This window comes from Phragmites australis, chromosome 10 (genome assembly GCF_958298935.1).
Source record: "Phragmites australis chromosome 10, lpPhrAust1.1, whole genome shotgun sequence".
In the NCBI taxonomy this organism is placed as follows: domain Eukaryota; kingdom Viridiplantae; phylum Streptophyta; class Magnoliopsida; order Poales; family Poaceae; genus Phragmites; species Phragmites australis.
Window position 1 is genome coordinate 30,998,624 of NC_084930.1, and position 13,246 is coordinate 31,011,869.

At 48.7% G+C, this 13,246-nt stretch overlaps 1 protein-coding gene across 1 annotated transcript; it reads left to right on the plus strand.

Annotated features, from left to right (window-relative positions):
* Positions 1-469: 469 nt before the first annotated feature.
* LOC133930698 (3-oxoacyl-[acyl-carrier-protein] synthase I, chloroplastic-like) lies at positions 470-11,124 on the plus strand. The gene is made up of 7 exons (XM_062377409.1): positions 470-1,022; positions 8,763-9,194; positions 9,542-9,715; positions 10,102-10,215; positions 10,287-10,388; positions 10,475-10,541; positions 10,672-11,124. The coding sequence occupies exons 1-7, from the start codon at positions 597-599 to the stop codon at positions 10,737-10,739; spliced, it is 1,383 nt and encodes a 460-aa protein (XP_062233393.1). The 5' UTR covers positions 470-596; the 3' UTR covers positions 10,740-11,124.
* Positions 11,125-13,246: the final 2,122 nt, after the last annotated feature.

Consider the following 13,246-nt stretch of genomic DNA (forward strand, 5'->3'; position numbering starts at 1 on the left):
CAAACATTTCCTGCCCGTCATGGACTCATGGGAGGCGACCTGGATCCCTGGGCCCTGGCCAGGCCTAATTAAATGCTTCGAATCGACGTGGCACGCAGCTCGCCTACCGAACCGTGGTTTTTTTATATTTTTAAATCCATATATATATAAATGTCCGTTTAAAATTTGTTTGCCATGAACCCTCGTACGTTAGATTTATTCACTCATGAATTCATCGACCAGAATTCGATCAAATAACTAACATATCAACATTTCTAAAGCATCGAAAGAAAAAAATTTGCACTTAAACCATTTTCCAATGAGGGAAGGCGTGAACTTTGCTACACTAATCACAAGGGCAAACAAGAGTTCCGTTGCAAAGTCCGCCCCCGTTCCGTTGAGAAAAACGGAACCCATCGCCCTCCTCCGGAGCCTCCAAAGCCCCACGACCCCAAACCCCCTTGTGGGCCCCACGACCCCACCGGCCACACATACACAAACGGACCCCTCCATCTCGCAGCCAGCAGTCCAGCACACCGCTTGAACCCCTCCTCTCCCTCCTCCGCCTCGTTTCCATCGCCGCCACCCTCTCCTCCTCCCCACCTCTCGCCGCCGCCATGCAGAGCCTCCTCCTTCCGGTCGCCTCCGCGGCCGCGGCCCCAGCGGCGGCTCCGCGGCGAGGGCGTCTCCCGGGGCGCGTCTCCGTCCGCGCGTCCGCGGCGGCGGCCCCGCGGCGGGAGACGGATCCCAAGAAGCGGGTGGTGATCACGGGCTTGGGGCTGGTCTCCGTGTTCGGGAACGACGTGGACGCCTACTACGACCGCCTGCTCGCCGGGGAGAGCGGCATCGGTCCCATCGACCGCTTCGACGCGTCCAAGTTCCCCACCCGCTTCGCCGGCCAGATCCGGGGCTTCTCCTCCGAGGGATACATCGACGGAAAGAACGACCGCCGCCTCGACGACTGCCTCCGCTACTGCATCGTCAGCGGCAAGAAGGCGCTCGAGGCCGCCGGACTGCCCCACGGCTCGAAGCCCATGGAGAAGGTAGCGCTGACAACACAGTTTCGATTTATTGTTCAAAATGCTGCACCTTTACTGGATCAGATATAACGAGTGATCCTTTAAGTTGTTAATTAGCTAGTAAAGTTGGGAACTTTTGGTTAGAGAAAGTGCCATGGAGTTTTACGCTTTGGATAGATCAGGGGACGTTGGCTGATTGATTGTGCGATGCTGGCCCCTTTTCACTTGTTGGTTTGAGATCTCCGGGTCACGGGTAGATCTCGAGCAGTAAGAAAGTAAAATGTGGCATCCTGGGTCATCAGTTCTACTCTTTGATGCCAAACAGATGATCAAGCTTTCTTACTTCGGAACTGAAGCTGGTGAATGCTAGTATTTGGTTCGTGTAGTTTTAGTCGATCCAATTTTGGGATCATAGGGAGTGAAGAGTAATAATTTTGTTTTGGTTGTAAAAGTTAGTTGAATTCAATCTTGCAAGCAACATGGGAACTCCTTCTGAAGAAGGTTGTTGGGAGCGTTGTCTAATCTAGAAAGTGTGAAGCCCGTGTGATCTCACCATTGAGTTACTCTGTCAGGATTTGAGCGACAGCACAGATTGGTAGCACACGTTATATTTTTGGGGCTGAAAAGTGCAACGTTCAGTTTTTTTAAATTGGCTAAAGCGATACATTTATTTATTTTAGAACTGCGGTGGATTAGAGGCAAACTTGCTCTTTAGTGAGAATGACATTCATCTGCTTTGCTTCTTGGTGTATCCTTTGGTTAGTGTCTAATTTAGAGCTGGTTGGGTGTTGAATGACATAGAGAATGGAGGTGTTACTTTGATTTGAGTGAAAACAATTTGTGCGATGTTGGGAGGGTTCTTGTGCGAGTAACTTGTCTTGGTGTTTGGTTCAATAAGTGGAATATCAGATGTCTTACAAATCCTGATTCACAACAGCACTATTTGCAAAGTACATTTAGTTGGACTCATAATGATATGTGTGTGTAATTGGTTTCAAATTTGTATCAATGGAGTACTTTTATTGTAAAAAATATTGGTTGGACACAATAAGTTTAATCTGTACCAAAACATGAGCTTTGCAGCAATTCATTTTTGCATTTGATGATTCCCTTGGGTTGTTGCGATTTATAGCGAAGTAGGATATGTAGACTAAGGACTAAGTCACATTTACTGTATGGCTAGGTGGCTGCTCGACAGGAGGGCGAGGTTTGATCCCTCGCCGCCCTGGAGCTATGGTGGACAGAACGGTGCTTTGCACCGGGAGTTGGATAGGAGATCAATTCTGCTTTCCTTTATTCACTGAGCTGCCATCCTTTATATAGAAGCGGCTTAGAATCTTGCTAATCAATCTTGAAACAAACTAATAGCAATCCTAACAATCCAATCTGAAGCAACCCTAACAAATCCAATCCGAACTAACTGAAAACTAACCAAAACTATCGGCAAGCACTAATCCTGGGCCTTGCGTCGACCATACGTGATGCCCCACATAATATCTCCCCCCTCTACCAAAAGCTCGTCCTTGAGCTGGAACGCTGGATAGCGTTGTCGAAAGGAGTCCAGGTCTTCCCAGGAAGCAGCAGAGTCCGATAGGCCGTTCCGCTTCATGAGCAACTGGCTAACACCGCGATAGAGGCGGGCCTTGAGCGCGCGTGTCGGAACTGGAATTACCACGCCTTGTAGTAGTGGCAAAGCTGGTGGTGCATCAGGTGGTGATCCTACGAACTTCTTGAAGAGGCCAACATGGAAGATGTCGTGAATGTGAGCTGTGGAAGGGAGCTCGAGGCGGAACGCCACCGAGTTGACTTGGGTGACGATCTTGTACGGGCCGTAGAAACGCGGCTGTAGCTTGCCTCTCATGGAGTCCGGAATGCGAGCTGATGAACGGTGGTGAAGATGCAACCAGACCCAATCGCCCATCTTGAAGGAGACGTCGCGATGACCGCGATCATAGGTCCGCTTGGCGTGTTGTTCCGTCTGCTCCAAGCGAAAGTGCACCTCCTCCAAGAACTCGTTGCGGTCCTTCATCGTGCGTGTCACTGTGGTGGCACGAACATCACCTGCGTCATATGAGTGAAGAGACGCGGGTCGCGGCCATAGACTATGCGGAACGGGGTGTCGCGGAGAGCCGAGTGGAATGAGGTATTGTAAGTGCACTCTGCCCATGGCAATCATTGCACCCAATTCCGCGGTTGATCCCTCGTTATGCAGCGTAGATACATGGCAATCACCTTGTTCACCACCTCGGATTGCCCGTCGGACCACGGATGAAAAGCCAAGCTCATGTGCAGCTTGGAGCCCATGGCTCAAAACATTTCTTGCCAGAACGTGGAAGTGAACACCGGGTCCCTGTTAGAGATGATGGATGTTGGGATCCCATGGAGGCGAATGATCTCGGTGAAAAACACCTTTGCGATGGACTCAATGGTGTACGGGTGCGTCAGTGCGATGAAGTTAGCATACATGGAGAATCAGTCCACCACCGTGAGGATCACCATCTTGCCGCCCACCTTGGGTAGTCCCTCGATGAAGTCTAGGGACATATCCGACCAAATTGCACTGGGCACCGGCAGAGGAAGCAAGAGGCCAGCCGGGTGCAAATGCTCTGTCTTGTGGTGCTGACATGTTACGCAGGCACGCACGAACTCCTGCACCACCATGCGCTCGTGGGGGGTATGGAAATTACGGCGGAAACGGTGCAAGGTCTTTTGCACATCTTCATGGTTGTCATCTTGCACCGTAGTGAGGACCGCCTGGAGCAAGGGAGACATCGGTGGCACATACAGGTGGTGCTGGTACTCACCAGCACGTCCGTGAGCGCCCAAGGCTCACCAAGGGGGCATGCTCGAATTTGGTCGCCGAGCGCCACCAGAGCTGGGTTGGTGGAGGCTGTCGTGTGGAAGTCGCTGATGAGGTTGAAGTTTGGCGCCGAGACGACGTGCATGACACCCTGGTCTGCGTCGCGACGAGAGAGAGCGTCTGCCACAACGTCCAGGCTCCCTGGATTGTAATCCATCGTGAAGTCGAGGCCTAGGGTTTTGCTCACCCAATGAAGCTGTGGAATTGTAGCCAGGCGCTGATCGAGCAAATATTTCAAACTATAATGATCATTTTTTACTATGAACTGTCGTCCCCAAAGGTATGGCCGCTAATGCCGGATGGCCTGAACAAGCCGATGAGCTCACGTTCATAGGTCGCCAGCGCTTGATGTTAAGGCGCCACTGGCCGACTGTAGAAGGCGATAGGTCCCTTGCCTTGATGTAGGACCGCGCCGAAGCTCGTGCCAGAGGCGTCGCACTCCATGGTGAAAGGCCTATCGAAGTTCAGCAGCCAGAGAAGGGAAGTTGATGTGAGCGCACTCTTGAGTGTCGAGAACGCCATGTCGGCCGCTGGGGACCACTCGAAGTTGTCCTTCAGCAGTTGGGTGAGCGGTGCTGCGACCGTTCCGAACTCGCGGATGAATTTCCGGCAGTATCCCGTGAGGCCCAAGAAGCCGCGCAGGGTGTGAGCAGAGCGTGGTGTGGGCTAGTCAACTACCTCCTAAATCTTGCTTGCATCCATGGCCACCCCATCGGTCGACACCATATGGCCGAGATGGGTGACCGAATTTTTCCTTAAGGAGCACTTGGTCTTCTTGATGACCAGCTTGTGCGAGATAAGGACCTCCATGACAGCACATACATGGCGAAGATGGGCAAACCACCACGAGCTGTAGATAAATATGCTGTCGAAGAAGACAATGATGAATTGCTGGAGAAAGGGCCGTAGAACGTCGTTCCTCAGTGGTTGGAATGTCGCCGGTGTGTTCGTCATGCCGAACAGGCTGTTGTGGGTGCGGAAGGTGGTCTTCTCGACATCCTCCGGGTGCATGCGCCATGAAGTTGGTGATCGGAGGCCCAGCTTGGTGAAGATCATTGCGCCATGAAGTTCGTCGAGCATCTCATCCACCACAAGATTGGGGAATTTGTCTTCACCGTGTCATCGTTAAGAGCGCGGTAATCAACACAGAACCTCCAGGACCTATTAGCCTTCTTCACCAACAGCACCGGTGAGGAGAAAGCACGTTGGATGAGATCCTGCTCTTCCATTGTCCGGCACTGTTGGAGGATGAACTCCTGTCGCAGGGATCCCGAGAGACCCCTTTTTTAAAGATTCGGTCGGGGGGATGATCCTGAACGAGCTTGTCTGGGAAATAGATGGGAGCGGAAATAAATGCAGTGGCTGGTGGTGGGAGATGATCGTCCTAGTGCAAGAAAGATGGGTGCACCGGGGTTTAGACAGGTTCGGGCCGCACGGAGGCGTAACACCCTACTCCTGTGTGAGTGCTATACCTTTCCTTGAAGGGAATTCTTCAAGGATGTATCTGGTTACAGGGGTAAGCTGTCTACAGAGAGCTTGAGACTCTCGTGTTCTAGCTTGGCTCGAGCTTGTTTGTGATGTTCTTCGTCTTTTGATCTGAGCTTCGGGGGCCTGTCTTTATGTGTTCTCCATCATTTCCTTTTATAGGCGCGCCGACCTCGACTTATCCTGAATGGGAAAGAGGGGGTGCGAGTGCCAAGGCGCCACGGAGAAAGGCGTCATCATTCCGTCTTGGCGAAGTGATAGAGGCGGTGGAAAAATGCGGCGTGCATCCGACCATTTGTTACTGTAGATGTCCTCCGGCGCTATTAAGAGGGCCCACCGGGCAGCCACAGAGGTGCCCGGTGCGCTCACCCTGTCTTGTTCTTCTGCCGGGGCAGGGTGGCAGGCAGAGCGCTTCGATTTTGGCAACGTTATCCCGAGGCACCCGGGTGAAACGGGACGGGACCCGTGCATTTAATGGCCCCACGCTCCCCTGCCAGAGCATGGCAGGGCCTGATACTAGGGCGTTGGCAGCTGAGAATGTCAGGATGTCAGGATGTCAGGCCGCGCGTGCCTATTAAATGCGGCATTGGGCATTTGACTGGCTGACACCCCGACGATGGGACCCTTCGGGTCGTCGGACGATCTTGCGCGAACCTTCGGGGAACCGAGTCCTCGGGGGCTGCCACGTGCAGCCCCGAGCACTCTCTCCCGAGCACTTCGGCGAGACCTTCGGGGAACCGAGTCCTCGGGGGCTGCCACGTGCAGCCCCGAGCACTCTCTCCCGAGCACTTCGGTGAGACCTCCGGGGAATCGAGTCCTCGGGGGCTGCCGGGGAACCGAGTCCTCGGGGGCTGCCACGTGCAGCCCCGAGCACTCTCTCCCGAGCACTTCGGGGGAAAACTTCGGGGAACCGAGTCCTCGGGGGCTGCCACGTGCAGCCCCGAGTACTCTCTCCCGAGCACTTGGCTGTTTGTATCATCGGGGGATTACAGTACTCGGGGGTAGGCGAGGACCCTTCCGAGTACTTCCTTCCCTGTACTTGGACTCTGCGGGTCATCAGGGAACTGGGGTGCTCGGGAACCAGAGGCGGCGGCCCCGAGCACCTTCTCCCGGGACTTAGCTTCTTCTTATCTTGCAGGGTAGACCTCGCGGGATGGTGACGCGTGGCGGATGGCCGGCCTGGTCTCGGGACTCAGGGACCCCTGGTTCCTGATACACCGACAGGCACTGTCACTCCAACTCATCCTTGTGCAGGGCTGGGTAGTGGTATGGGTGGATGGCCACCGGCGTCATGCCAGGGAACAGATGAATGCGGTGGTCCTGGGACCGTAGCGGTGGTAGTCCTGTAGGTGTGGCGAAGACATCCCTGAACTCGGCGAGCATGGCCTCCAAGAGCTTGTGGCCGGTGAGCATATGCAGCTGGGGGCTAGCGGGACCCAACACACTGTGCCACGACACCCGGTGATCATGGTGCCATAATTACATGGGGAGGCAACTGAAATCCCATAGGATAGGTCCCAGTATCGCGAGCCATTGAGTGCCTAGCACAACGTCGTACCCTCTGAGCGGGAGGATGTAGAAATCCGCTACGAATTCCTCGCCGATGATGGCAAAGATGGCGCGACAGAACACCCCGACGCATGGCACGCGCTCGTCGTTGGTGACGGTGACGTGGAGGTTGCTGCAGAGTTGGTATCGCAAGTCGGTGTGCGCCGCCATGGATTCAGACACGAAATTGTGAGTCAAGCCCGAGTCAAGCAAGGTGGTGAGCACCGTGGAGCCGAGGGAGATGGACACATGCATCGTCTCGCTGGTGTGGATGCCGACGATGGTGTGCAGGGAGATCTACGACTCTTCGGTGGTGTCGTCTTGCGTGTTGGGGTCAGGGAGGTCGTCTTTGAGCTCGAGGAGGAAGAAGCACTTGCACGATTGGTTGTGGCGGCAACCGTACTTCTTGTCGCAATTGTAGCATAAGCCGAGGTGACGGTGTTCTTCCATTTCCTCTGGCGAGAGGCGGCGGATCATGCGCCCCACCACCGTCACCGTGCGATCTGCCGCGCTTGCGGTCGAAGATTGGGGTTTGTCTATCCTTGCGGGCGTGAAGCCTAAGGGTGGTGCCTCCGGAGTTGGTGCGGATGCGCGGGGACACTTGCCGCGTGTGCCCCTGGTCACCGCATGTTTTTGTCGCTCCAATGCACGTGAGACTCATCGCCATCTCCACGCACTGCGGATTTTGCATCTGCACATCGATGCTCATTGGTTCCTGCAGGCCAGACATGGAGAGCCGTACCTGAGCTAGTAGCTCTAGGAACCGCGACTGGTAGTCGGCCACCGTGCCCGTTCGGCGGCAAGCTGCCAACTCACCAAGAGGATTGGCATGCATGGGTGGCCCATACTGCAAGTGGAGTTTGGCGAAGCGGCGCCAAGATGGTGTGCCCTCCTCGCGTTCAACGCGCATGTACCATAGGTGCGTTGCGTCCAACAGATTGAACGAGGCCATTCACAATTTTTCCTCTTCTGCAATCCTTTGGGTGCGGAAGTACGATTCACACCGGTTGATGAACAACAGTGGGTCGCCTTTGCCATCATACTTGGGAAACTCCATCTTGTGGAACAATGGAGGGAACTCGTGACAGCCCTCGGCATGGGCGCGCGAGTAGGGCACGCCTCATCGCGCCAATGGTGCATGTCATCGCTGCGGATTGGAACGAGCTCCCGCTGCCATGTTTCGAGCTGTGTGATGGCGACGTGATGCACGGCCTGCTGCTGGGCGACGTCGCCTAGCGTGGAGTCCATCTTGGTGAGTTTGGTGACGATGGTGTCCAGCGACGCCTGAAAGGCAGTTGGCCAGCGTGGAGGTTTCACCCATGGCGGCGGTACCAGGATCAATGGAATCTGATAGCATAATGTTATGGCTAAGTGGCTGGGAATGGTTGCGCAGGAAGAAATTGTGCTCGACAGGAGGGTGAGGTTTGATCCCTTGCTGCCCTGGAGCTATGGTGGACAGAACAAAGCACCGGGAGTTAGATAGGAGATCAATTCTGCTTGCCTTTATTCATTGAGGTGCCTTCCTTTATATTGAAGCGGCTTACAATCTTGCTAATCAATCCTGAAACAAACTAACAGCAATCCTAACAAATCCAATCCAAAGCAATTCTAACAAATCCAATCCGAACTAACTGAAAACTAACCAAAACTATCGGCAAGCACTAATCCTGGGCCTTGTGTCGGCCATACGTGATGCCCTGCATAACATTCACTTTTAGCACAGCAAACTTCTGTGGTTTGTTCAGTATTGATAGTAGCTTTGTTAACTTCATTTTATATTTTTACTAATCCTGCAAGATTTGCTATTGTCATTCATACTTTCTTTGGAGAAGGATATTTGGTGCTAATTGGTGTAAAATTCCCTCTGGCAGATTGACAAGGCCCGGGCTGGCGTGCTTGTGGGTACCGGTATGGGTGGCCTCACAGTGTTTTCTGATGGTGTTCAGAATCTTATTGAGAAGGGATACAGAAAAATAACTCCTTTCTTTATCCCATATGCTATAACAAACATGGGATCTGCCCTGCTTGGAATGGACATTGGTTTCATGGGTCCAAACTACTCTATCTCAACTGCATGCGCTACCTCGAACTACTGTTTCTACGCTGCAGCGAATCATATTCGCAGAGGCGAAGCTGATATAATGGTTGCTGGTGGTACTGAAGCCGCAATAATCCCTATTGGTGTCGGCGGGTTTGTTGCATGTAGAGCACTGTCACAGAGGAATGATGACCCTAAAACAGCATCCAGACCCTGGGACAAGGACCGTGATGGTTTTGTCATGGGGGAAGGAGCTGGAATTCTGGTATGATCTATTAACATTATTCTGATATTTTTTCTGCAGCCTGTAAAATGTAAATTAGTTTTATTCTTTCTCAACGATCTGTTAGAATAATTTTCACTCAATGCCAGCACGCTCAAGGGTCAGTTCTTCTTTTTTCTTTTTGAAAAAAATCTAGGGGTCAATTCTCGCTACTCCAATCCTTTTCTAGTGATATTTTTTCCAAACATATTTGATTGATCACATTTTAACTGTCAGATATCATCTGCCATTTTCCTGTTTCATATGCACGTCATTTTCTTCATCTTCTAGGAATTGTGAATTTAAGATTCATAGATCTTCTAATACTTTATTCTATCAATTGAGAAAAGGTCATGGAGAGCCTAGAGCATGCAAGGAAACGTGATGCACCGATAATCGCGGAGTATTTAGGAGGTGCTGTGAACTGTGATGCTTACCATATGACTGACCCAAGATCCGATGGTCTTGGTGTTTCATCATGCATTAAGCAAAGTCTTGAAGATGCTGGTGTGGCGCCAGAGGAGGTAATACAAATTTTTAACTCTTTTCTGTATTTTGTAGTGTGGCAGTTATTTGTGATCCTTAAATAAGTTGTGATCTGGCTATTTTTGAATTGGCATTGACATCTTTTTAATGCAATTATAATTTTCACTCTCCACAGCTGCCGCCTATAACTGTACATTGTTAATGCCAATTCCTGACATATTTTCACAGTTTACTGTTTTACTTGATATAAGTTGTCTTTTTATGCTATAGGGTTATGTGATAGAATTAATCTTTTAACAGTAAGCTCAGATTGCATTTTCATTTTGGTGTACAAGTACAATTATGGCTTGTAAGTGCTGCTTTTGACTCCGCAAATGCTTTGAAGAAGATCCAAATGCACGAAAAAATCACATACTATCTGCAGGTCAATTACATCAATGCTCATGCCACGTCCACCCTTGCTGGTGATCTGGCAGAGGTGAATGCCATCAAGCAAGTCTTTAAGGACCCATCTGGGATAAAAATAAATGCAACCAAGGTACTTTATGCTAACTATTTTACTTCAGAGATTGATTCATGACCCTTCCTAATGTGATCTTCCATTTGCAGTCCATGATAGGACATTGCCTTGGTGCATCAGGCGGTTTGGAAGCCATTGCTACTATTAAAGCGATAACTACTGGATGGGTGCATCCGAGCATAAACCAATTTGTAAGTATTGGTTTACCATTAAACTAGTAGAATCGAGAGGTACATTGTCACTATAAAAACTGAGCTACATTATCTGTTAATTGCAGAACCCAGAAGAAGCGGTTGAATTTGACACAGTACCGAACGTAAAAAAACAGCATGAAGTGAATGTTGGTGGGTACCAATTTCTATTAGCATTTTTTCTTGTTTGGCAAACATTCTATTGAGCAATCAACCCCACTCCCCTTCTTTTTGTGTTCACCTCCAGCTCTTCCTGACCTTATATTGGTTTGCTGTTCTGCAGGTATCTCTAATTCCTTTGGATTCGGAGGACACAATTCGGTGGTAGTTTTTGCACCATTTAAGCCCTAATGTGTTACTTGCTTCACAAATCTTGGTCGGAACAGCGAAGGTCTTTCCAGAAATTTCTGCGTTCATTTTTCATGTGTTTTCTTCTGCGGGAGGCAACTTCTGATTTAGCCGGCGACGTCACAAATGAACTGAGAACTGAGATCCATTGCATTTTAGATAAATCCATGTTCAGTTAGATTCAAAGAGACCGTATAACGTTGTTTTGCATCATTTGTAATTGGTTGTACTTTTTTTATGTAATGAAAGAGGCGGGAATTTCTAGAATTGTTCTGTAGATGGACATTTGGACCAAGTTCAGTACCATGCAAATGCATTGGAGGCCTTGAATTGTCTGTACCACTGGATCTGGGAAATTCTATACTATCACAATTTTTTGTTGTTTCCAGTGCGCTGATGCTACAATAGCAAAAAATGATAATTGTTTTTGAGCTGTTAATTTCATGGATGCGTACATACATCAATTGAGAATTTGAGATAATATCCATTTGAATAACCTGTACATCCATTCAGACAGAGATGCGATCTGAGATGAGAACAATATTTAAGTCAGTTATGAAATCTGTGATTTGGTACAACCTTCAGCTAATCAGCCAATTAGGCTCGAGAGGAGCTGAAGGGACAACTTGACCTTGTGACCGAATTATTAATTTTTTATTGATCTGGAGCCATTTTGAATTTGATGTACAAGTATAGAAGAGGCAATTAAAACGTTCAGAGCAAGATTTAAAAAAAAACAGAATTGGATGTACAGACCTCAAATTCATTTACTACTCTGTTTTGTGCAGAGGAAGCCACTCAGCACATGTCCACACCAAAACAGAAACCAAAATTACGAGCAAATGACCAAACCAATTTGAGGCACCAAACTTTAATTCTTATACTGAAACACGGTAGTTCTGATGTATATAGGCAATATCCTATCATCACTGAAACACAGGAACTGATCATACCCTGTGCTTAGGATTGTGTACTTTAGTATTATTTCATGCTTAATTAGCTTTGAGAAATATGTGAAACTGGGTGTTTTGGTGTTGTGTGAGTATCAGGTTGGGAAGACTTATCGGATATTGATAACAATAGGGACACAGTTAGAGTTGGGGTAAATCAGGTTTCCCACAGGGAATACCTTAGAGTTTAAGTGATGCATATATAGCAGGCTTAGTGTGAAGATATTTATCTTGGCTCGGTTAAGGATCGAGATGGTGTGATATTCTACCTAGTCTTTATAGTACAACCACTCGATATTGTATGTGGCATGACTTTGTATGAACCCCGTCAGCTAGTCTACTGGTAGTCCGAAGACAGGAGTGCAACAGTAGGTCATAGAGTAGGTACAAGTAGGTGCAGACTTATCTACCCAGTTGGAGGCCTAGTACAGGTTAGAAACCCTTGTTTAGCTCCCGTAGGGGGCTAGAGGAATGATGCTGTGATGGGTTATGGCTTTATTGAGTCATATTGCCACGACGGTGGTTGTTTTCAAGCTTAACTTATAGATAAATGTACCACTTTATAGAGGTAAAACTATTCGAATAGCCGTGTCCACGGTTACAGACAAACTATAGCCCGGTCACAACAACTAGCATATGTTGTGTACGTTTTCTGGAAGTGTGAGTGGGTAGGGTGCGCCTATTTTCGAAAATAGATTTGCCATGGGTTGATGTGGGCTGAGTGTCCGATAACATTAAAACTTAGGCTCTGGCGACTTTCCACCAGGGTCGAACCCCCTTCATTTAATATGATGATATTGTGTTTTCACAAAACCCGCCTTATGAAAATGAACCCATGTATTTGTAAACTTAGCTTTTCCAAAAAAAAGTTAAACTTATAGTGTTACTCTTATTAATATTGTATGCATATATTTATACCTCTTAATGTAGGATAAAAGTTGGGACTTGATGAATACGTTTGTACTCACTATTCCTTATGATTTTAGAGAAAGATCCAAACTTTATCGATGCGGACGGTGAGACTGATGAATAAGTCTTGGTTGCGTCCGCACTCGAGTTGTCCGTGGATTGGTATGTTCTGCATGTTGGCCTTGCTGTGCTATTTGATATCGTGGACTGTGTTTCTCGTAGATCTTAGCATAATTCTTTATGTACTATTAGCTTGGTGGAATTATTTCACCACTCAATTTATTATATGATTATGAAATCAGCTATTGTAAGACTTATATTTACCAGGAACTGATTCAGAGATGATAAAAATAAAATATTACCATGTGACAGTAGCTACGTCATCTCTCCACATGGTAATTCTTCTGGCCTTTCTGGAAGTCACAGAAGCCTTGTGCATGTCAGAATATCAGGTTCAGATGCTATTTGTCTGAACAAGTGAACATCTTTGGACGGTAACTGAATAATTTCTGTGCTTAAACATCACTGAGTAACTGAATATAAGAATTACAAGTTTTAAAGAAGTTTTATTCTGTGCATCAATAAACATCCTAATCACCATGGCATATAAAACCAGCCTGTGATTTTTTCCTTTCCATTTTACAATCTTCT